This window comes from Vulpes vulpes, chromosome 1 (assembly GCF_048418805.1).
Source record: "Vulpes vulpes isolate BD-2025 chromosome 1, VulVul3, whole genome shotgun sequence".
Lineage (NCBI taxonomy): Eukaryota > Metazoa > Chordata > Mammalia > Carnivora > Canidae > Vulpes > Vulpes vulpes.
In genome coordinates this window covers 144,906,365-144,928,912 of record NC_132780.1, presented here as the reverse complement: position 1 = coordinate 144,928,912, position 22,548 = coordinate 144,906,365, and the positions used below count along the sequence as shown (strand labels likewise).

The 22,548-nt window shown below is 41.4% G+C and overlaps 1 protein-coding gene and 1 long non-coding RNA gene across 6 annotated transcripts in view; one reads left to right on the top strand and one right to left on the bottom strand.

The window, feature by feature from the left end:
* Positions 1-5,014: 5,014 nt before the first annotated feature.
* On the bottom strand, positions 5,015-11,872 carry LOC140595064 (uncharacterized). Its single transcript, XR_011996458.1, has 2 exons — positions 11,309-11,872; positions 5,015-10,095 (listed from the first exon to the last, which is right to left on the bottom strand). It is a non-coding gene; the product is annotated as an uncharacterized lncRNA (long non-coding RNA).
* Positions 10,647-22,548, top strand: part of PTCHD4 (patched domain containing 4) — a 214,925-nt gene continuing 203,023 nt past the window's right edge. Inside the window, exons 1-2 of one of the 5 annotated variants that reach the window (XM_072733658.1) lie at positions 10,647-11,017; positions 11,332-11,743. In XM_072733658.1, the coding sequence (XP_072589759.1) occupies positions 11,013-11,017; positions 11,332-11,743 (417 nt within the window). In that variant the 5' untranslated portion in view covers positions 10,647-11,012. Of the gene's footprint in view, positions 11,018-11,286; positions 11,918-22,548 lie in introns of those variants that run through there. The other 4 variants (XM_072733659.1, XM_072733656.1, XM_072733657.1 and 1 more) reach the window with 4 other exon arrangements.

Sequence of the window (22,548 nt, the reverse complement as noted above, 5' to 3'; positions counted from 1 at the left end):
AGAGGTGGAGAGGGAGAGGCAGGCTACCCATTAAGCAGGGAGCCCAATGTGGGGCTCAATCTCAGAACCCTGAGATCATGACCTAAACTGAAGGCAGACACTTAGACTGAGCCACCCAGCTGCCCCACAAACAAAACAAATTTTAAAAAACTGTGTCATAAATTACATTACTAGAATTTTATTCCAGAATACAAAGTACGTGTAAATCCATTTGGTTCTAAAATTATATTGTAATAAATGTAAATGATTGCTATTTTTATTGCCATTGATTATATCCATTTCAATATTTTAATAATATATATTTATTGTATTATAAAGAGACAACTATAATTACAAGTCTTTTTATAAAACAAATCGTCTTAATTTCATCGGAACATTAAAGAAGCAATAAAAAGAGACTTTGGTCTAACGTAGTTAGTCCTCAAATAGAGCTCTATAAATATTGCTTAGGGATATGGAGAAATCTTCAAGAAGAAATGATGGGGGTTGTCCTCCCAGGAGTGAGACTGAGAACAGGAAGAAGTGGAACAGGAGTTCTCACTTGTGATCATAAGGTCTATGCACTATTTGATTTTATTTTGATAAAAGTGTAAAAATTTGGAATTAAATACTTGTATGTGTTTTATTTTCTTTTTTTTAAAGAGTTATTTATTTACTTTAGAAAGAGAAAGCATGCGTGAGTGGGGAGAGAGACAGAGGGGAAGGGAGACAAGCAGACTCTCCACTGAGCAGGACCCCCGCCCCCACCACATGGAGCTCAATCCCAGGACCCCCAGATCAGAACCTGAGCCAAAACCAAGAGCCAGAGGCTTTAACCAACTGAGCCACTCCCAGGTCCCCCTGATTTTACTTTGACAAAAGTATAAAAAATATGGGATTTACACATGTGTAGTTTATTTTTTTAAAGAAATATATGCTGGAGGCTGTCTTTTCATCAGAAAGCCTTATATTCCACAGAACAAGAAATTACTGAGAAACTGAGAGTAGAACTAATTACTAAATTTGCTCCCTTTGACCAAACAGTCCAGAGCTTAAATGAATGAAATGTAAATTGAATGAAATCTCACAGGGCCTGAAAACAGTATCTTGTAGGTCACGTTTTTCCTTTTGAGCCTCCTGTTCTAATGTCTTCCTTTTACATTCATTTCCTAAAAAGAAGTCCTTTGAATTCTGCTGGTTATAGAAAGCCTTCCCTTCCCACCAGAAGAAGGGAAATCTTTAAGCAAAGGCCTCTTTTCTCCTGGGGAAAATCTCACATAGGCAAGGGGAATATTTTCCCTGGATACACAAATAGGCAAAGTAAGAAAAGTCAATAGATAGACAATTTTTTTTTTACAAGGAAATATCCAAGATAGGCTAAGAATACAGAAATGCAGTGCTGGCTACATATCTGAATGAAGAGAGGCTTTGAAGTAGGCATGCCTGCTTTCAAGTACTAGTAGTTCCTAATCCTCTGGACCTCAGTCCTAGCATCTCTAACAGTGAGTAAGAGGTATCTATGTCAAGGATTCCTTAGCAATTAATGAATTAATGAATATAAAATGACAAGCGTAATATTTAGTTTACAGTAAACATTCAACAAAGCTGTTTCTCTGCCATTATTGTAAATTTCTCCCCCCAAACTACATCCTTTTTAGTGTCTATAATCATATGAATAAGATCTAAATATATCTATATATACTTAAGTACAGCTTTTAAATATATGCAAATTAATTTAATTATCTATGTTTTACTTTCAAGCAATTTGTACTTCCTCACCTTTTAGCTATTTTGAAAGCAAGAAGCACATCTAATAATTCTTGTATAACCCCATATAATATGCATCCTGTTTCTATTAATGTATTTGAATATTTATATTCAGTATTCCACTTAATCCACACAATATCCTACAAGGTGTGAGCTTGCTTTATCCCAGGGTAACAGTTGAGAAGGCTGAAGGGTACAGTGGTTACATAAGTTGGTCAGGCTAATACCACTCGAAGGTGACAGGGTAGGGATTTGAGGACTTGAACCCGGATGTGTCTGTGTCCAGAGTCCAGATACCTGTTATGCTGTATTGTCATCACCCCTAAAAGAGAGCAGAAATTGCTTTCTTGCTCATCTTTGCAGGTGCTTTCAGGAGTTACACTATCTGTTTTTAGCATACACGTCCACATTGACTCCACCACATTACTTCTCTTTTCCCCTGTCGGTAGCTCACAAATACTTTCATTTTCCACCATCCCAGTCCATAGTACCCTGGTCCAGGCTGCTCTTATTATGGCTCAGACAACTGGTTCAAACTCCTGCAAGATCAGCCAGTCTTCCTTCTTATACCTTCCGGCTCCTTCTCTATACTGCATCCCAGCTGTATTCTAAAACCCAATCTGTTCTTGTAGTGTTTGGGTAACTCCAGGCCTCTGAGGAAAAACACTCCAACTCTTTAACTCCCCCTACCATATAAGCTCATGAAAGCAGTAGCAACCCTGGACAGCTGGCATAAGAGGGCCTGGCATATTTGGGTTATTCAGGAAGTCTTCGGTCAGCATGTTGAAGGACCCTGGCTTCCAGGCTTCTTTATATTCGTGCACCTGTTCATTCTTTCAGCCTCATCTTTTGCTATTCTTGCCCTTGAACATGTAAGAAACTGCTATAATAAACTTCAGTATCCAGTAGGATACTGAAGCTACAAGACCGAGGGCAATAGGCATTGCCCTCATGAAGACTGTAGTCTGTGTAGGAGGGAGACATAGATTATTTCAGTACAACAAAAGAAAGACTGCCCTAAGTTTCACAGCAGCTCAGCAAAGGCGGGGCACTTTGCCAAACACGAAAACCTGCAGATAGGTTTCATCACCGCTTCTATAAATGCCTATTGATTTTGCCTATGTCAACAAGATAACTGAATCTCCAGATGTTTAGTCTACATGTTTTCCGGAGATGCGTTGTTTATGTACCAACATGAATGGTCACAGGAAACTTTAAATTTTTTTTCCATTTGAATATTATTATCATTTTGTTCATACCAATTTTCCTAGCAAAAAGGCTAAAAATTTCCCAAAGGTCACAGTAGAATTCTTCTCCTAGTTTGACAGGCTGAAGACCAAATTTTTGAATGTCAAACATGCTCATAAGTAGTCTGAGTTTGTCTGTTGGCTAATGCCATTTCACTTACATTTTTCCCAAAGATATATGTTTTCCTCAGCAAGAGAACTCTATTTGGAATTAAGTCACATGCAGACTCTGCTACATCAGGGGTCAGGCCCTTCCATTTCTCTCCCTTCAATTTTGACAACACCCTGGATAGGGGTAAGGGGACCATCGTAGGGGGCAGGTAATCAAAGGAACAGAGCAACTCAGTCTTTCATATTGTGATTCCGTATTGACCGAAAACTACTCCAACATTTTCAGCAATATACAGCATTGGATATGCAGAATGTGAAGTTACTCAGAAATCATAGCTGCAGATATTGGGAGGAGTGGTGTACTGAGGTGGGGAGAGGGCAGGGTGGTAGGAGCATGCCACCTCATGTGTGGGCAACAATGGCATTGGCTGTAGAAAATTTAGAGAAATGATAAAACTGACTAAATTCTGGTCTGCTGGGACGCCTGGATGGCTCAGTGATTGAGCATCTGCCTTCGTCTCAGGTCATGATCCCAGGGTCCTGGGATCAAGTCTCGCATCAGGGTCCCTGCAGGGAGGCTGCTTCTCCCTCTGCCTATGTCTCTGCCTCTCTTTCTGTGTCTCTCATGAATAAGAAAATAAAATCTTAAAACTAAAAAAAAAATTTAAAAATAAAAATAAAATCTGGTCTGTTTTTATTATCCCCATGCATTGTCATTTTAACAATGTCAGTGGTACAATCCTCCTCCCTGCTGGAATAGACCATGCTTTATGGGACCCTTCTGCCTCTCCCCAAGTCCTTTTCTCCGTACTTATGAATCTCTTTCTCTCTGATCCTATGAGTCAAGGACTGCTGTGACCAGAGCTAGGGAGTGTTACGTTCTGTTGCTGTCTATAATGGTATCAGCTTTGGTATCTGATGATGCAGCAATAAATGTGGAGTTGTAACATGGGGCGACATCCCTAATGCTTTCCTATTAGAGTTATCTCTTCCATAGCGAATCTGATGCTCACTTCCACACAACGATTGGCTTCATAAAATTCTTTATTTTCCAGGATCTGATGGGAGGACTGCCTTGTCAAGAAATAGGATGCATTTCCACCAACAGGCCTGAAATCAATGAGCTCCTTTAGGAGCAGGTTCCTCGCTGGGTGCAGTAACACCACTAAAATCCCAGCTCGATAACTGACAATTTGATTTGATTATGGGCACATGCTTTTTTGGAAAATGTGTAACTATATAACAAACAATATGAGAGAAGTATCCTGAGTTCAACTAGAAGAAAGAGATATATTTTTGAGAGTTATTTCAGGAAGGCCTTGCTAGGAAAAAAAAAAAGAATTATTACTGGAAGGAAGGCAAGAAGGAAGACAAAAGGGAAAGAATAAAACAGGGAAATCCTTCAGTTTTTTTTTTCTTTTGTAGGGCTAACTGATTGACCTGTATTATATTTGGATGTAAGACAAAAATTAAAAGATGATTTTAAAAAAAGTATGATTACTTCTTCCCAAATTAGAACATTTTTATTTAAATGATTGAAAATGGAATGTGTACAAAGCAGCATGTCATCTTTGTACATTGTCCAATAAGTCTCTGCATCGAACTATATTTTGGCAGGCAGTCTTTTCATCTTCAGACCAGCTATTCCCCTGTGGCCACAATATTCCAAGTATTTTTCCAGCCTCTCTATCTTTTACCAGACCAACACCAAAGCTTGCATGCTCCCCTGTGCTGGGCCACTCCCAGCCCTCAGTGACCCTCTGTTTGACATTGTGCAAAGAGTAAACAGGAAAGCAAGGCTGGGACACCAGCACAGAATAGAAATTTGTCCTTGTTAAAATGTAGCAAATCTAGCAAATGAACCTCAGGATTGCCATTCTAGAAGATTATGGAATCACAGAGAGGAAAGGTAAGATAATGATCACTTAGTCCATTTTTATTACTTTGTTTTAGTTTACAGATGTGAATAAGGCATATTGACATGCAATGATTTGACCAAGTTGTTACAGATGTGAAGCAAGAGAACCCAAGTAAAAGCTAAGACAAAAACAGAATCTTAATTGTTTGATATCTTCACCAGAACTTACTCTTAATTTGACCATAGGACAATACTAGTTCTGGTAAAAATTTAATACTGAGGATTTATTTATAAATGGTATAATAATGGATGCCTACCCTACTTTGTTCATTTTTTGGATACATAGGGCAGGTATTTTACTACTGGATTGAAAATTATGCTTATTTTCTGTTCTAAGCACGCAGGGTGCAACATGACAATGAGACTGAACCTCTAAGCCACATTTGATACACAGTCTTATATATGATGAATTATGGGTTATCAAATAATGAAAATCATATCTAAACTTCCTATAGCTTTTAATAAAACAAGATGTTTGCATAAACTCCTCAGCCATTACCAGCTAGTCATTTCCTACCCATACAGAAATGGTAATCAGAGGTAGTGGATTTTTCCCAAAGAATCATAGTTATCTGTACCCTATTAAAATAAAGGTAATTTTTCAAATATCAAATATCATTGGAATTCCTCTGTGTCATACTATAAAGCTATTAATATAAATGGATTACAAATCAGAAAAACAATTCCTTTGTCAGATTATGTGTCTATTCTCCATTCAAAAAGTCTGGTTTCCAGAAACTATTTTGCTCCAAGCAGAAAAACTCAACACCCAAGGTTAATGTCAGCTGCCCAACATCCAAACATCCCTGCCATCACATTATAATACTTCCTAAAGAAACTTTTGTTTAAAACAAAACAAAACAAACTAACAAAGTAAACCCCACATAAATTCCCAAATGGTGATGTTCTCAGAGAGGAGGCTGGCTCCATTCCCAGCCCCACAGTGAGTCCAGATTGGTCTAAGCCAATTACTGCACCACCATTCCTCTCACCAGGGCATGAGATTTAGACAGGGGCATGAGAAATAAGACTTAGGAAAGCCATTGGAAATCTTTTGGGGAAAGGCCTCTTCGCTCTCAGATGAGATGCAGAGAAAGAGGCACCTTCTTCCTCAGGATCTAGTTTTGCCTTGTTTTGTGGTCCGTAAGCAAGCACAAGCAGAAAGCGCATGCTCCAGGGATGGGCAAAGCAGAATGAGGAAGAGGACTTAGGTTCTTAATGACACCGCTGAACCTCTAAAATAACAAGCTCTATAATTACCATTTCTCCAGATATTCTGTTGTAGGAGGTAAGAAATGTCCTTACTGTTTAAACCAATTGCAGCTGGAAATATCCAAAATGATAAAGACCAAAACTGCCTTGAAAACTGTGCCTCTGGGATCCCTGGGTGGCGCAGCGGTTTGGCGCCTGCCTTTGGCCCAGGGCGCGATCCTGGAGACCCGGGATCGAATCCCACATCAGGCTCCCGGTGCATGGAGCCTGCTTCTCCCTCCGCCTGTGTCTCTGCCTCTCTCTCTCTCTCTGTGACTATCATAAATAAATACAAAATTAAAAAAAAAATTAAAAAAAAAAAAAGAAAACTGTGTCTCTCAGGTATGCCCTTCCTAGATACAAGAGGCCTGACTAAGAGATATGGGTAGGTGCAATGCAAAGTCCTTAAAGCCACAGAGGAAGTTCAGTGAGCATTTTCTAAAAAGCCCCAAAGCCAGCATTGCTTGAGACGGCTGTGGTAGAGTGAGTTCTGTGTAAAGCTGCATTATTCAGCCTCTCTTGCGACTAAATTCTAATCTTAGGCTGTAAGAGGAAGGGAGGTATGCCATTCCAGACTGAGCCAGAAACACTTCTCTGGTGGGCTCTTCTGGGCTCTGTCCCCCCTTGCAGCTGGCTGGCTAGGAATGACCTCAGGAATGCCCTTGGAAGCCAGGAGCTAAAGGTAGATGAATGACCCATGGAACGAGGTCTACCTCTTCCCGCTAAGCAGAACTAGTCACCATGGCTATACCTTGAACAAGATATAAACTTGTGTTATACCGCTAACATTTAGAGGTTTATTTGGTGCAATCACTAACATTATGCCTTAGTTAACGAAACAAGAGCTACAGAGTTTTGGTGAATGGCGATAGGAATGAATTGACCAGTAGATAAAGAACATAATCACATATCCAAGTGTATAAATAAGGAAACAGGATCAGAGAGTTCGGCGTCTCGCCCGAAACACCCAGAAAGTAACTTGTGGAAATGGCCTAGAACTCAACTATTTTGTGTGCAAATACATGTTCCTCTGCTGTCCTATCCTTCAAAATGCCAAGTGGATAAATTCCAACTGGTTCCAAGTCTTGAAAACTGATAGTGACCAACACATAACAGAAAAGACTAACCCTAGGTGAACTAAACAGCACAGATTCTTGTGTTGTTACTGACTGGCCTCTAAATGCACTGCTTTCAGCTTTATATTAAGCTTTATTTTAAATCAGGTTAGCTAAAACTATCATGTGATTGATATTCACTGATATTTTAGTGCAAAGTAACTTCCTGTAGGTTAATCTGGAATGTTGCTATCTCTTCCCTTCTTTGAGCATATACTTTATCTTCCTAATGAATCTATAATAGTATTTGACATTAGCTTTTCATAGCATGAAAATTAAGGAACCATGCTTTTCTTCTTTCCCTTAATCTTTTTCTGTTAAAAATATGTTTTCATCATAGAAAAGAGATTTAAAAATCACCTACTGAACCAGTTTGTCATTGTTGACGTGGGAGGTTATAGGTAAGCATGGGAAAGAGGCTTGAATGATCCATGTGGCAAAAGATTAGAGTCAGAGACATACATAAAAACTCCTATTTAACTTAATATAGAGAGCCATGTAAACAACTATTTATAGATACACAAATGCACAAATTAATATATAGACAGTCCCTAATTTACAATGGCTCAACATAGGATTTTTCAACTTGATGATGCTGTGCAAGCATTCCATAGAAACCAGACTTTGAATTTTGCTAGCCATATTCAGTAAGACAATCTCTTCTGATGCTGGGCAATGGCTCTGAGCCACAGTTCCCAGTCACCAATGCAACCAGGAGGGTAAACAACCAATGTATTTACAACTATGCTATTGTTCACTTTCAGGGCGATGTTCAATAAATTACATGAGATATTCACACTTTATTATAAAATAGACTTTATGTTGGGGTGCCTGGGTAGCTCAGTCAGTTGATAGCTGACTCTTGACTTTGGCTTAGGTCATGATCTCAGGACTGTGAGCCAGAGCCTGTGGTCAGGCTCCATATGGAGTCTGCTTAAGATTCTCTCTTACCCTCTCACTCTGTATACCCCCTGCCCCCATGCCCCCCATATGTGAACTCACTCTGTCTTAAAAAAAAAAAGGCTTTATGTTAAATGACTTTGCCCAACTGTAGGCCAATGTAAAGCCTCTGAACATGTTAAGGTAGGCTAGACTAAGCTATAATTTTGGTAGTTTAGGTGTATTAAATGCATTTTGAACTTATAATAATTTCAACTTACCATGGGCTTATTAGGATGAATCCCCAGCATAAGTTGAGGAAGATCTTTACAGTCATGTATTTTCTTGCTGTCAGTTGGAAAGGCTTAGAAGTGATAACATCACAACAGCAAGCAGCACATTTAGCACCCAGATTTTTGTTTCTAATACCATTGTCTAATCAAACAAACCAGGCCTGGTTAGAGAAATTAGAGAAATGGCTAATACTGGGGCAGAAAAGATAAAAGACAAGCTTGGATTATCTTACAGTACAAGAAAGAACAATTTTTTTTTAAAAAAAGCACATAATAATAATGGGTTATGTCAAAGGGAGACAGAAACTAATGGACAGAGTTGGAACAATCTGAACAACAAAATAAAGTAGTATTGAGTTATAACCCAAACACAATAGAAATATGTCTAAATATCCATTAGTCCATACTAATATAAAAGCATTGGGGGGCACACAAGCGGATCATTCAGTTAAGCAACTGCCATCACCACAGGTCATGATCTCAGGGTCCTGGGATTGAGCCCCCCCCTTCCCTGAGTCAGACTCCTATCTCAGTGGGGGTCTGCTTCTCCCTCTCCTCAGCCCCTCCCCCAACTTGTGCACATGCTCTCTCTCACACATAAATAAATAAATAAAATCTTTTTTTAAAAATGTTGAGTAAATAGAATAGTAAATGGAATATAACAGAATGAGAATAAAAAAGAAATCTCATATAGAAGCATGGGATGGGTGGAGAACCATCAAGAATATTATAGAAGCTGTTCTTGCCCTCGGTGGGGATGCAAAATGAATGGTCACCAAGATCACTTTCAATTTTAAAGGCTGGAATGTGTCTCTAATCTTGTATATAACACCACCTTTAAGCTATCACTCCTAAGCGCTGCCCCTGTTACAGAGCTCTCTGCAGTCTCATTGGTCTCCTAACTGGAAAACTGATTTCATTAGCAAACATCAAAGGCATCTTTTGAGAGGATGAGTCCTTCAGCTTCTTTGTATGCATAGATGGGCACATCTCTAAGTATCTGATGAAGAACAGGTCCTTTCACCCAGATTAAGAAAGTGTGAATGAATCATCTTTTGAAACTCCATCTTCTCCATGAAGTCAATGCAAAAAGAACAGAAGCTTTGGAAGGCAGGTCTCCAGTTCACCACCAAATTTAGAACTAGTCTTCAAGACTTCTTCATGTTCTTTCCAGAACATTGGGTCTTGTGAAAGGTCCAATCAGTAAAAAATAAAGTACACATGCACATCTATTAATGTAAAAGTTTCTGAATTCGATCGGGGTCTGCAGGTGAGACTTTGTCGCCTTCATAGTGGTGGGTACTGAGGGAGGAATTGTACCGGGTAGGAGTCTTCCCTCCTCTGGGGTGAAGTGGACTACTGTTTTACATTATCAAATGACTCCAATGTGTTTTCCCCTAGCTAGATAGAGCCTTCTAGTCCTCTTTCCGCAGGCAAAAACAGTGTGATAGAGGTCCCAAAATGTTTGTTTCTGGACTAGCACTCACAAGAGAAAGTCAGATTAGCTTCTTGGTCCACTTCGCATCAGAGTAAACCTGATGGAAAGGAGAATGGGGGAAGGGAACTGAAATCAGTTTTAAGAACTTTTTGTCCTAAACTTCACAAGTACAGAAAGTAAATGTAATATTTTATGGGAAACCACACATTGCCTGTGGATCTTCACTACCAACGCGCGGCGTTGGATACACACACGCGCACACACACACACACACACACACACACACACACTCCAAGCCACAGGCTAGACTGCTATTGGCAAATGCCTCCTCTCCAATCACCAGAGCTAGGGAAGAATCCGGAGAGCCCCAACGCACCACCAACAGATGGGGTCTCTGGCAGCCCTGGGCTGCAGCCTACTAGTCTGTGGAATGACAGCGTGGAAGGTGTTGCAAGGAAATCCCTTGCATGCTTTGTGGTATGTTAAAAATGCAGCATCATCCTCTCTGCTCCCTTGTCTTCGGCTGGGAAGCAGAATTCGAGGGCACCGTTTCCCTAGGGGGGCAAAAACGCTGCTCGCCTCCAGGAGCCCTCGAGCTCCCTCCCTCCACGCCCCCCCACCCCAGGCTCTAACTGCCGTTGCTCCAATGGGCCGGCAGCACCTTCACCCGTTTCCTCCTCCATTCACTCCAGCCAGGAGGGAAGAGGGAAAACAAAACTCTAAAAATAACTGCCAGCATCTTAAAAAAAAAAAAAAAAAAAAGCAAAGCTTAGCTGCCCCCCCACTCCCTCCCTCCCTTCTAGTCTGTCTCCTCCCCGCCACCCCCCCCGCCCCTTATGGGGCACATGTCTGCTTCTTACAACACCGAGGCACATGGTTTCAGTTAGACACCGAACCCCGCCAGGACGGAGAGGAAATCCACATCTGTGGGACGCTCCGCACCGAACCACCTCCAGCGAGGGAGGCCGGGACTGCAGCACCGAGATGAAGGGCTAGACCGCGGGAGCGCGGCTCATGCGGTGAGAGGGGCGCGGGAGGCGGCGAGGGCGCGGGGAGGCCGGCACCGTGGGCCCCGCGGGGCCCCGCAGCGCCCGCCGCGGGCCCCCACGCGCGCGGTCGGCGTTGGCCCGCCTTGCTGCAACTTGCTGCAGTGTTTGAAAGAGTAGTAGGAGCGCATGGAGGTGGGGCCGGGGAGAGACCAGGCGGAGTGGCCGGGGGTGAGCGCGGGGAGCGGGGAGCGGGGAGCGGGGCTGGGGAAGGGGGCTGGCCCGGAGGGGGGCACGGGGAGTCGGGGGGAGCCAGGCGCTTACACATGTCACATGTGCTTTTTAAGACGGCCGGGAGCGCCTGCGAGCTGGATCTGGTGGAGGATGCTGCGGCAGGTGCTTCGCAGAGGGCTCCAGTCGTTCTGCCACAGGCTGGGCTTGTGCGTGAGCCGGCACCCCGTCTTCTTCCTCACCGTGCCCGCAGTCCTGACCATCACCTTCGGCCTCAGCGCGCTCAACCGCTTCCAGCCCGAGGGCGACCTGGAGCGCCTGGTCGCTCCCAGCCACAGCCTGGCCAAGATCGAGCGCAGCCTGGCCAGCAGCCTTTTCCCCCTGGACGAGTCCAAAAGCCAGCTCTATTCGGACTTACACACCCCTGGGAGGTATGGCAGGGTGATCCTGCTCTCCCCACCCGGGGACAATATTTTGCTCCAGGCTGAGGGGATCCTGCAGACCCACCGAGCCGTGCTGGAAATGAAGGTGAACCACAAGGGCTATAATTATACTTTTTCCCATCTGTGTGTGTTGAAAAATCAGGATAAGAAATGCGTGCTGGATGATATTATTTCAGTGCTAGAGGATCTCAGGCAGGCTGCCGTCTCCAATAAGACAACAGCCAGGGTGCAAGTGAGGTATCCCAACACTAAATTAAAGGTATGCTCCTCCTGCATGCTTCTGCCAATTAAAGAGGCAGCACTTCATTTCTTGCCCTAAACAAGCAAAGAAAATGCAGAGGTCTCATCCTTAAGACTCAGAAGCTAATGCTTCTTTCATTTCTCGGAGGGGAGGGGGGGAAGATGGGCAACTGAGTGAAGAAAACAGGCCATGAATGGTATGACTAGATATTAAGAAATTCAAAGCCAAACAAAACAAATGCCAAAAATGGAAAAAAAAAAAGAAAAAGAAAAAAAAAAAGTTGGTTCTGAGACCCTGCAATTACATCTTTGTTCAGGGTTAATAAATCAGTGAATGGAAGGGGGAGGGGGAGTCCTGAACAATTTGGGGGATTTCTTTTCATTATGGGGCTCAATGTATTTCTTATTACTGATTACACATCCACCTGGTGCCATATCCACCTATTTACATCTTCAGCCTGGTTTGATTTTGACATGTCGAGATTTTGTGTTTTGGTGCCCTGTGAGTGTGTGTCTGAAAGCAGTGGATATGAATGTAGTAGGGATTCCAGGAATTATGTGTAAGTGTGTTAGCATAGCAAAAGAAGCAGAAATTTTCTGTGTGTAAAAATGGGGAAATGGAGCTAACTGATGTACTATTTTACTGAATCCTGTTATCTCCCTTTTTCATGACAAAATCTAAACCAAACCAAGATGATTATAATAGCCCAACAGCAAAAAAGAAAGAACTCCACAGTCAGCAAAAATTGTAAAAAAAAAAAAAGATCATTTCAACATTAAATATATTGTGCTGTTTAAACTCTTAATTCAAATTTTGTTGCTCAAATGAGATTTCTAAACTCATTCTCCACTGTCAGGATTGAGCTGCTGCAGGCAATGAGGCATGCAGTCTCCAGGTGACTGAAGTTTCAGGGACAAATGTGACTTCCAAAAGAGTCACTGCACCATTTGTATGCTCGACCCTGTGCATGCTCAGATGCTACAACCAAGAACTCCCAAGACAGGTGTTTCCCAAGAAGGAGGAATTTTCTCTCTTCTAATACATATAAGGCTATGTGTGTGTGCTTCCATGGAGATAATGGAATAGGAAGGACCTCAGTTTGGATAAATGGATGGCCTAATATAGGAAATCATGAATATTTCTGTTAATGTATCTGATATAGTCAGCATCTATACACGATTTAAAAAGAACTTTCTCGGTTTTTTTTTTAGTTAAAAGGCTCTTTTTTTGTGCATTGAAAGAGGACTTCATGCACTCAGAAAGTAGGGATTCCTCAGGAAACCTCATAACCTGACTCCTTTTAACATGTTGTCCTTGTTTAAATGCATCCAGAGGCTGACAGGGTTTCAGCTTTACAAAGCCGAGCAGTCCCTTGAGGTTTACTGAAACTAGACAGATGATTCATCAGCTTGAAATCTAGGTAAGGGCTGGCCTGCCTCGCACTTACTGAAGGAGGCATGCTGAATATATGTGGTTGGGTAGCTTGCTTTTTGTTACCTGAATCTGTTGCCATCAACATTATCACTTGCCACAGAAAAGGATGGAGTGGAGAAGTGATCTTCCCAGACTACAGTCTTTTACCTCAGTTATTACCTATGCCAAACATCTGGTGTAAAGAAAGGTTGGAAACTGTGTCATAGTTAAGTTTCGATTTGTTTTCCCTATTGAGGCAAGTTTGCAGATTATTCACAGGCATTATTAGTTGGGTCCCTTGTTTCCTTCATTCAGCAGTACCCTCCAGGTGTAAGAGCTTTGTCCAATCGGCCACGGTGAATATTTCGTTTACCTGGCAATGTTATTATGGCATTTACAAAGTAAACCCCTGAGGTTTTTCATTCACTCATTTAATAATTGGTTGTGCTGCTATGATTTACTAGGGGCTTTTCTAGGCCTACGAGACAGAATTTGGGGTAAGATAAGCAAGGATCTTATTCTCACTGGGCTTAAGAGTGATATATGTCGGCAACCTCACCCAGAGTTATCTGTGAGCAAGGACTCTGAGATTTCTGGGTTCCTCATTGAGTCAACACCACACTAAGCCTATAACTGGAGCTCCATCTAAACTTTTTGGCTGATTGGTTAATAGATCTACATCTTGGTAGGGGTCAGTGAGTAATCATAGAAGAATGGAGTAATTGATCACAAAGACCAGTGTAGTAATAAAATTATTCTATTAACCATAAAAAGAACAGGAGAATTATATGCCAGCTCTATAAACTGTAGAGCCCTATTCTAGTATATTCTAATGTCAATGTCTCCTCAAATGTGCTGGCTTGACTCTCTCTGCATGGCATCAGTGGGAGTTGTAGAAGCTGTTTGGGAAAAATGAATACTTTGAGTCTCTTCTGAGAGCAATGGGCCCTCTCAAGCATCCAGAGGTAATCTCAGCCATGGGAATGTAACATAAAATATAATTTGTGCAGTAAGTACCATGGATACCTTGAATCTGATCGAAGTGTCTCCAAGGACTTCTAAGTTAAGAACTCCTTGTCACAGAGCAAAATGAGACAGCCTTTTGTTTGGATTACGTGTTATTTGGAAATGATTTTGATTCAAATGTGGCACTGGTTCTCAAAGAGTGTCCCTGCAATGTTGATGTGTGGTAAAGTTTGAGAACGTCTAGTGTACGTGATTTGAGGGGAAAGTTTGTACTCATGTGTTATGGCCCTCAAATTCATTTTGCTTTCCTCTGTTGTACTTGGGTCACCACCCTTCCCAAATCAGCATGGAAAATTTTCATGGTAGAAAATGCTACTGATGGGCCAGGGAAGCAGGGGTTATGGAAAAATGCAAACTAACTAGCACAGGCTGGATAATGAGAGTAGGAATTGGCAATCTCTTGACATGAAGAAAGCAGTAGGTCAGTTCTTAGAGACAGTCTGAAAATGCATAAACACTGATTGGCAGAAAGAAGTAGCCAGACACAGTTCTGACAATTGGAAAGGCATCTTCCAAATGTTAATTAAGACACTTGAGTCATCCTGAGCACCGAACAGTTTAGAACTTCTGATAAACATGATTTTCTTGACTAGGTGATCCAGAGAGGCAGGGACATGGAAAGTTGACTGGTATGGAATTCCAAACAGAGGCTCAAATAAAGCTGGTATGGAAAAAGCAGGACTCAGCTTAGGACACTACAGAAGAAATGAAACATACACATTTTCAAAAACTGTAGAAAAGATGACAAAATCTACAATTCCTACATCTATGTGATATGAACTCTCTAAGTGTATTTGTCATTAACATCTTTAATTATATCCATTATTATATCCCAGATTAGGCACAAAGGTCATGTCCTGTGTTCCTTCTATATTTATTCCTGCACCCCAACCTAATCTGATTCTTTGTAGATAGTGTTCACATCATTGATTAGCCTATTGATTGATTTGTACATTAGTACTGTAATATCACAAAATTATCATCACTTTTCAAACCTCTGTGGCATGATTTTTTTAAAGGTGCTTTCTACATTCTCCAGATTTCTATAAAGTGTTTTTGGTTTAGAGTCAATTATCATCACTTTTCAAACCTCTGTGGCATGATTTTTTTAAAGGTGCTTTCTACATTCTCCAGATTTCTATAAAGTGTTTTTGGTTTAGAGTCAATTATCATCACTTTTCAAACCTCTGTGGCATGATTTTTTTAAAGGTGTTTTCTACATTCTCCAGATTTCTATAAAGTGTTTTTGGTTTAGAGTCATTTTTTCTGTTTTTCTTCCCTTAGTAAACCTACATATCACTTGCATAAATTAATCCAATGTGGCCAGACTGAATTTTTAATTAAATACATACCATCTTGCTAAAACGAGGCTCTTGAATAAAACCAATAAGGCACTCAAAATCCTTAAGCAAGGACTACTCTGGACTCCAAGAAACCTTTCCATGATTATTCAAGTGGCTCAGGTGTTGGCAGGTGGTATTTCTCATGATAGGTCATCGTGACCTCACTTTTCCATCTGGCTAATTCTAAGAGAGTAACAATGTTCATGCCCTCAGTTGTTTATTTTTACCACAGTGAAAGGCACAGGTAAAGAAGAAGCAGACAAATGCAGTCCATGGCAAATGATGAGAAATAAATGAAGCAGGTTTGATTCCCCTGCAGCCTGTCCTCCCTGTTAAATTTCATTAATATCACGCCTACGAACAGATGTTTAACTGAATTATCTGTGCTTCAATATACTACACTTAAGAACAGGTGCAAAGAAAGACTTTCCTGTTTCTTAATAAAGGGCAGTGTTTCTTTGGGTACATTTCCAGGCTCAGAGGATGTTGCCATTGATTATTTAGTTCCAATCTCAGTGGAAGGGCAACTTAAGCCGACATGGAGAGTGGGGACTAACATTATTCTTAGAAATTTCCAAGAAAAATGGTTCTATAGATCTCTTTCTCTGATTTATTCTGAAATCTTATAAGACATCTGTGTCAGGATCTTAGGATATTTTGATTTAGGCTTACCTTTCTGATTCTCTCTCTTTTTTAAAAAGATTTTATTTATTTATTTGTTTGTTTGTTTATTTATTTATTTGAAAGAAAGAGCCACACAAGCATGGGGAAGGGCAGAGGGAGAAGCAGACTCCCCACAGAGCAGGGAGACTGATGCAAGGCTCAATGTGGGGCTCAATCTCAGGACCTTGGCATCATGACCTGAGCCAACAAGACACCCTCTGATTCTCTCTTATTAGGGGAAAACATTGCTACCTTATTGAATGTTCTCATTGTGTACTAAGTGGTACTGGTGTTTTATACACACCATGTTATTTTTACGAGTTTATGAGTCAGGGGAATATTTGTATTCTTATTTGATAGGTAAGGAAACTAAAGACCAGGAAGTCAAATGACTTCTACAAGGTCCCCGAGGTAGTACATGTTGGAGCTGGGATTTAAATCCATGTCCATCTATACCAAAATTTATATCCTTAATCACAATAGTAGACTAGGTCCTATGATACCTTGCATCACTCTTTGTAGCAACAGGCTTTGTACTGAGGAAAATCTAGTGTCCTAATTCTCAAGTCATCTCAAATCCACATTAAAGACCACTGCTGGGCAGTCCAGGTGGCTCAGCGGTTTAGCGCCTGCCTTCCGCCCAGGGCTTGATCCTGGAGACCCGGGATGGAGTCCCACGTCGGGCTCCTTTCATGGAGCCTGCTTCTCCCTCTGCCTGTGTCTCTGCCTTTCTCTCCCTCTCTCTGTCTCTCATGAATAAATAAATAAAATCTTTAAAAAAATTAAAAAAAATAAAGACCACTGCTGACCTTTCACAGTAGTGTTCCTACTCAGTCAGATCACCAGCCCCTAAAATGGTGAAATGAAGCCTCTCTTCTCTTACTCTTCTCTTCTCACTTCTCTTATTCACCCACAAGAGAGTAAAACTTCCAGTCTGGGCAAACTCCTACCCTCTAACTACCATGGAACCTGCTACAGATTGTTTAGCAAATTCCTCACTGGCACATGATTTCATCTTTAATATCATTTCACAGCAACTCTGAACAATCCATGGTGAGTCTCCAGGATCAACAGCAAGTGGGAAACCTATAAAGTGTCCCAGGGTTTTCAGACAGGAGATTTTGTGCCAGACAAGCTTGGGTGTTTTAAAAATTGGCATCAGGAAAAATGATTGATGAGATAGCATGGCATAAAACACTGCAGACTAAATTGAGAAATGTTCAGGAAATCTAAGTTCTAAACCCAGTTCTTTAAAGATCAGTTGTGTGAAAATGGACAAGTCCCATTACCAATGTGGGCTTCAAGTTCTTGGATTCTTCTGTAACATTCCACTATGTAGTAGATAAATATCATCACAGCAGATTTGGGAATATATACTAGAATAGTTTTCCTGTGGAAAGAAGTAGATGTGTTTGGTTAGATGTGAACTATGCTTTTGAATGATGTTAATCGTAGTTTCCTAATTAAATTATTGTACATCTATTTTCTAGTCATCATGTCAGGATTAAAGATTTCTGAGTGCTGGTTTAAAAGCTGGTCCCTGTAGAAAGAAAGCAAGGAGAGACCAAAGAAAGAAGCAGACCACTCTAGATTGGGAGGTGACAAGTGTAATGATCCAGAGAACTTACATATAAGGGTTGTCTTGAGCAGCCGCAAGATGAGTAGGTCTCTATATTGGCCTGCAAGAATCTTAAAAGTTTATATCGAGGCCTAACTGGGTTCAGTCACATACACTGTCCAGATGGTCTCAACAACACATTGTTCTCTCAAGGGTGCATCCTTGAAAACGTTTCCCACTATGAGAATAGTGGACAGAACATATCTTCCAAAGCCAGGGGAGGGGCTGAGGAGCCTCTGACTACCCAGGTCCAGCTCGTGGGTCAACTGGTGGTTACATTCTCTTGACAACATCCTCCAACACTAAGCACCCAAATGGACAAAAGACTTGCTTGGTATGGGGGTCTACCTCCTTCTCCTTGGCTTCAACAAAGACCTATTTTTAACTAAACTAAATGATCTTCATAATTCTGTTTGTACTCTTTTCATTTTTGAAAATCAAGGTTTAAGGGATGTTTTTTTAAAAAAGGAACAGAAATCATTCTCTCCATTCTTCTCATTTGCTTATTCTCAGTTTATCTGCTGGTATTTCCCTCTCAGGTGCAAGACTACCAAAAGCCTGGGGTTAAGGGTAGAGAAGAGAAGTCAAAGAGACACATACAATGTGGGGGAAGCATAGAAGGAACAAACCACTTCCCCCACAAAATGAACCACTTCTTTACCTCTGCTGCCACTTTAAGCAATAATTAGCTCTAACAGTTGTTTTCTTAATCTTTTCTATGATATACATTATTTAACTGAAACAAGCTGTTATATGTTGCTTTTATATTGTGTTTGGAGAGTATTTTTATATTGTGTTTGGAGAGTATTTTCCATCTTAAGATTTTATTTATTTATTCATGAGAGACACACACAGAGGCAGAGACATAGCCAGAGGGAGAAGCAGACTCCCCTCAGGGATCCCCTTGTGGGACTCGATCCCTAAACTCCAGGATCATACCCTGAGCCATCCAGGTGTCCCAGTATTTTCCATTTTAACCCAAAGAGCTATTACATCATTATTGGACCACATTGCTTTTAATTCAGTTTTAGAAGGATCAGCATATGCTCAAACCTATTCTAGATACTTCTAAACACTTTCTTATGTGCTCAGTATAAATATTTTTATTTTTATTTTTTTTAATTTTTTTTTTAATTTTATTTATTTATGATAGGCACACAGTGAGAGAGAGAGAGAGGCAGAGACATAGGCAGAGGGAGAAGCAGGCTCCATGCACCGGGAGCCTGACGTGGGATTCGATCCCAGGTCTCCAGGATCGCGCCCTGGGCCAAAGGCAGGCGCCAAACCACTGCGCCACCCAGGGATCCCAGTATAAATATTTTTAAAGAAGAATTCTGGAAATTCCAAGATTCTAGATTTGCATAAGACAGTTCTAGATTGGACAGGAGGTCTGTTTGTTTCCTGAGTGAAACAGATACCCTCTGGGAGTAATTCATTTCTCTGGATTGTTTCTGCCCAAATGCTGGTGGGTAGGGTTACATTCATCATAGCCCTGGCACAAAGCAACATTTAGGCAATGCTTCTGGCTTACAAGAGTGCTGAGTTTCATTTTAAACCACAGAATCAATTTCATTTTGTTTTCTAAGACCTTGCTCCCCACAGTGTTATGTATGGACCAGGAGCATCAGTATTACCTGGGAGCTTATTAGAAATTAAAGTTTCCCAGGTCACACCTGATTGAATTTTTCACAAGGCCTCTAGATGACCCCTATGCATTTGAGAGTTGGAGAAGCTCAGGTCTAAGACATAAAGTTGACCTAAGGATTCCTCATTTGTGGCTGAGCTTGAAGTAACAACACATGTCAATTCAGACCAAAAACACGAGAAGAAAATTGAGTAATTGAGCCTGTAGCGGTATCATTGAGTCATGTGATAAAGACACTGAAAAAAACGCCTGGAGAATGAGTGAGCAGCTCTTCTACACTGAGAAACCCTCATCCCTATCATCTGTAGTCGGGCCTGTCACCTGGTTAAGCTTAAAGCTGATTACTGTCGTTCAATATTTTCCAAAAGTGTTGAAATTAAATCTAACCATCTCTTTAAGAAAGTATATCTGCAGCATTTTTCTCAAGCCCCTTTGCTGTTATTTCACAAGAGTAGCAACATTAAGGCCTAGTTAGCTTAATTATGTTAATATAATATGAGAACACAAGATATAGGAACTATCCATAGGAGCAAGAGTATTTGGGAAAATGAAATACAAAATTACAGTGGAACATATTTTTAAAGTGGCCTTGCAATCCATGCTTTTCTCAGGCAGGATTATTACGGCAGAGCCATTCACTGAAATCAAGGCTTATTCTCTGTCATTCAAGGGAAATCAGAGCCTCTGAAAGGTACCTGATGAGCAGCTCTCAGGATGAATGGACTCTGTTTAGTTATAGGATTTGTAGGTTAGAACAGCCAATGTTTTCCCTCCAGAGCTACCCTCCCAACATGGAGAGGCCTCACCTGAGCCACTCTGACTTTCCTTTGCTGTCTCAAAGGCTGAAGGGAGAGTACAGGCTCGGGATTCCAGGAAGTGGAAATATGTTCAAAGGGTTCTCCTAACTTCAGGAGGTCCTGAATGTCTGTGGCAGATGGAGCCTTGCCTGGATGGTTCCGATTCAGCCACAAAGTGTACACTACCTTTGAATGATCATGTCTGCTCTTTCACCTCACCAGGTTTCTTAATTACGTGGAAGGTGAGAGTGTTTGGTTCTGATTGTCACTACAGGTCATGCTAATGTGGGTAAGACACACCTTTGATTCAAAAGTCATTCCTAAGCACATTTCTTCAGGCGATGATTGCTTCGCTGCTACATGCTGGGCTTGGTCTTAGGCCCTGGGGGTCTGGGATGTACAAAACAGGAGTGCATTTGCCCTCCAGGAGTTTGAGCCAAGCCAAGCCGGGGGAAAAAAAAAAAAAAAAAAAGCACATATATTCCTGACTACAGATGATCATGGGGGAAAAATACATGATTCTGTGAGAGTGGAATACCACGTCTTAGGGTGTCGGAAACGATCTTCTCGAGGAGGTGACTGTTAGCTGAGATCTAAGGGGTGAGAATATTAACACACAGGGGTTGGGAGGTAGAATCCGAGTACAAAGGGGATGACATGTACCTTAGAAGCATTGGACAAGAGCCACTGTGGATGGAAGTTTATAGAGATGGTGGGGAGGGTGCTGAGGGCCATTGTCATAGTTTTTGAGGGTTAGTGTAACAACCTCAATTAGATCCAGGACTATGGATCTAGATTGTCTGGGTTTAGATCTTTGCTCTGCCCCGTTAGCTCTCTGACTCTGTGCAAATATTTTCACCTCTTTGTAACTCACCTCCCTCCTCATAGTCCCTACCTCTTAGAGTTGAGTAGGTTAAATGAGTTCAGGATGCCTAAAAGCAATGCTACTCAAGCTCTAATTGTTACCTGGGGATCTTGTTAAAAATACAGATTCTGTTTCAGTAGGTCTGGTGTGGGTGACAGTCTGCATTTCTAGCAAGTGATGCTGAGGCTACTGGTCCATGAACCACACCATGAGCAGGATCAGTGTGCAGCATTAGACCACCACCTGGTTCATTGCAAATTCTTGACCACTGCCAGTGGCTTAACTCCTTGAGCACTGATGCTCTGCCCTTATCCAGATTAGGTGAAAAGCTCTTTTTGTCTCAACCCTCAAAGCTGGAAAATCTTTCTGTGGTATGGTAGTATCCTTATTTCCTTAGTAAGTGCAGCATGAGGGATACAGATCCCTCTGTTTTTTGTGCTAAAAACCTTAAGCTGCCTCCAGGGTTATCATTCTGAATGTGACCTCTCTTTGTGAAGGATAGGAAAGAGCAGATAAGGAAAGTGTGGGACCTCAAGGTTTCTGTGTTCACTGGGTTTGGAAGTATCTCAGAGGTTACATTTTTGTGATATTCTTAGTAGAGCTAGCCTTGACCTTTTTCTCCCCCTAGACATTTGTGTTGTTCTGGTTCTCCTTCTATGTCTCTGATGTCTCCGATTCTCTACTTCTTACTGGCTCCCTCTTCTTACTATTCCCATATTTATAATGGCCCCCACAAAACATTATTTTTCACGGCCTATTCTCTCAATATTCTCATTCAAAACAAACACCCCTTTTCTTCCACATCTGTGACTCTTTGAATGGCACCTCTATTCTGTCATTTACTCAGGGTCAGAATGTCCATCACCTATAATTAATTCTTCCTACCCCCCCACCCTCAAACAGCCAAGACATATATACACAGTAATAGCTAATTAACTACTGAGTCCTGCCCATTCCACATCAGAAGTTCTCCTGGCATGGTCCTTGGACCCACAGCATCCACACCACCTAGGAACTTGTTAGAAATGTGAATCCTCAGACCTCAATTCAGGTCTGCTGAAACTCCAAGAGTGGCACACAACAAGCACTGTAGGTGACTGATTCCTACTTAAGTGGGAGAACCCCTGTTCTACAGTAGTGGTGCTCAATCGTGCCTGAGTGTAGGAATCACGAGGGGAGCCTTCCAGATACTGGTGTGTGAGTCTCATCCCCAGAGATTCTGATTTAATTAGTCTGAAAGAGGCATGGGCATTGGAAATTAAACAAAAAACAAAAACAA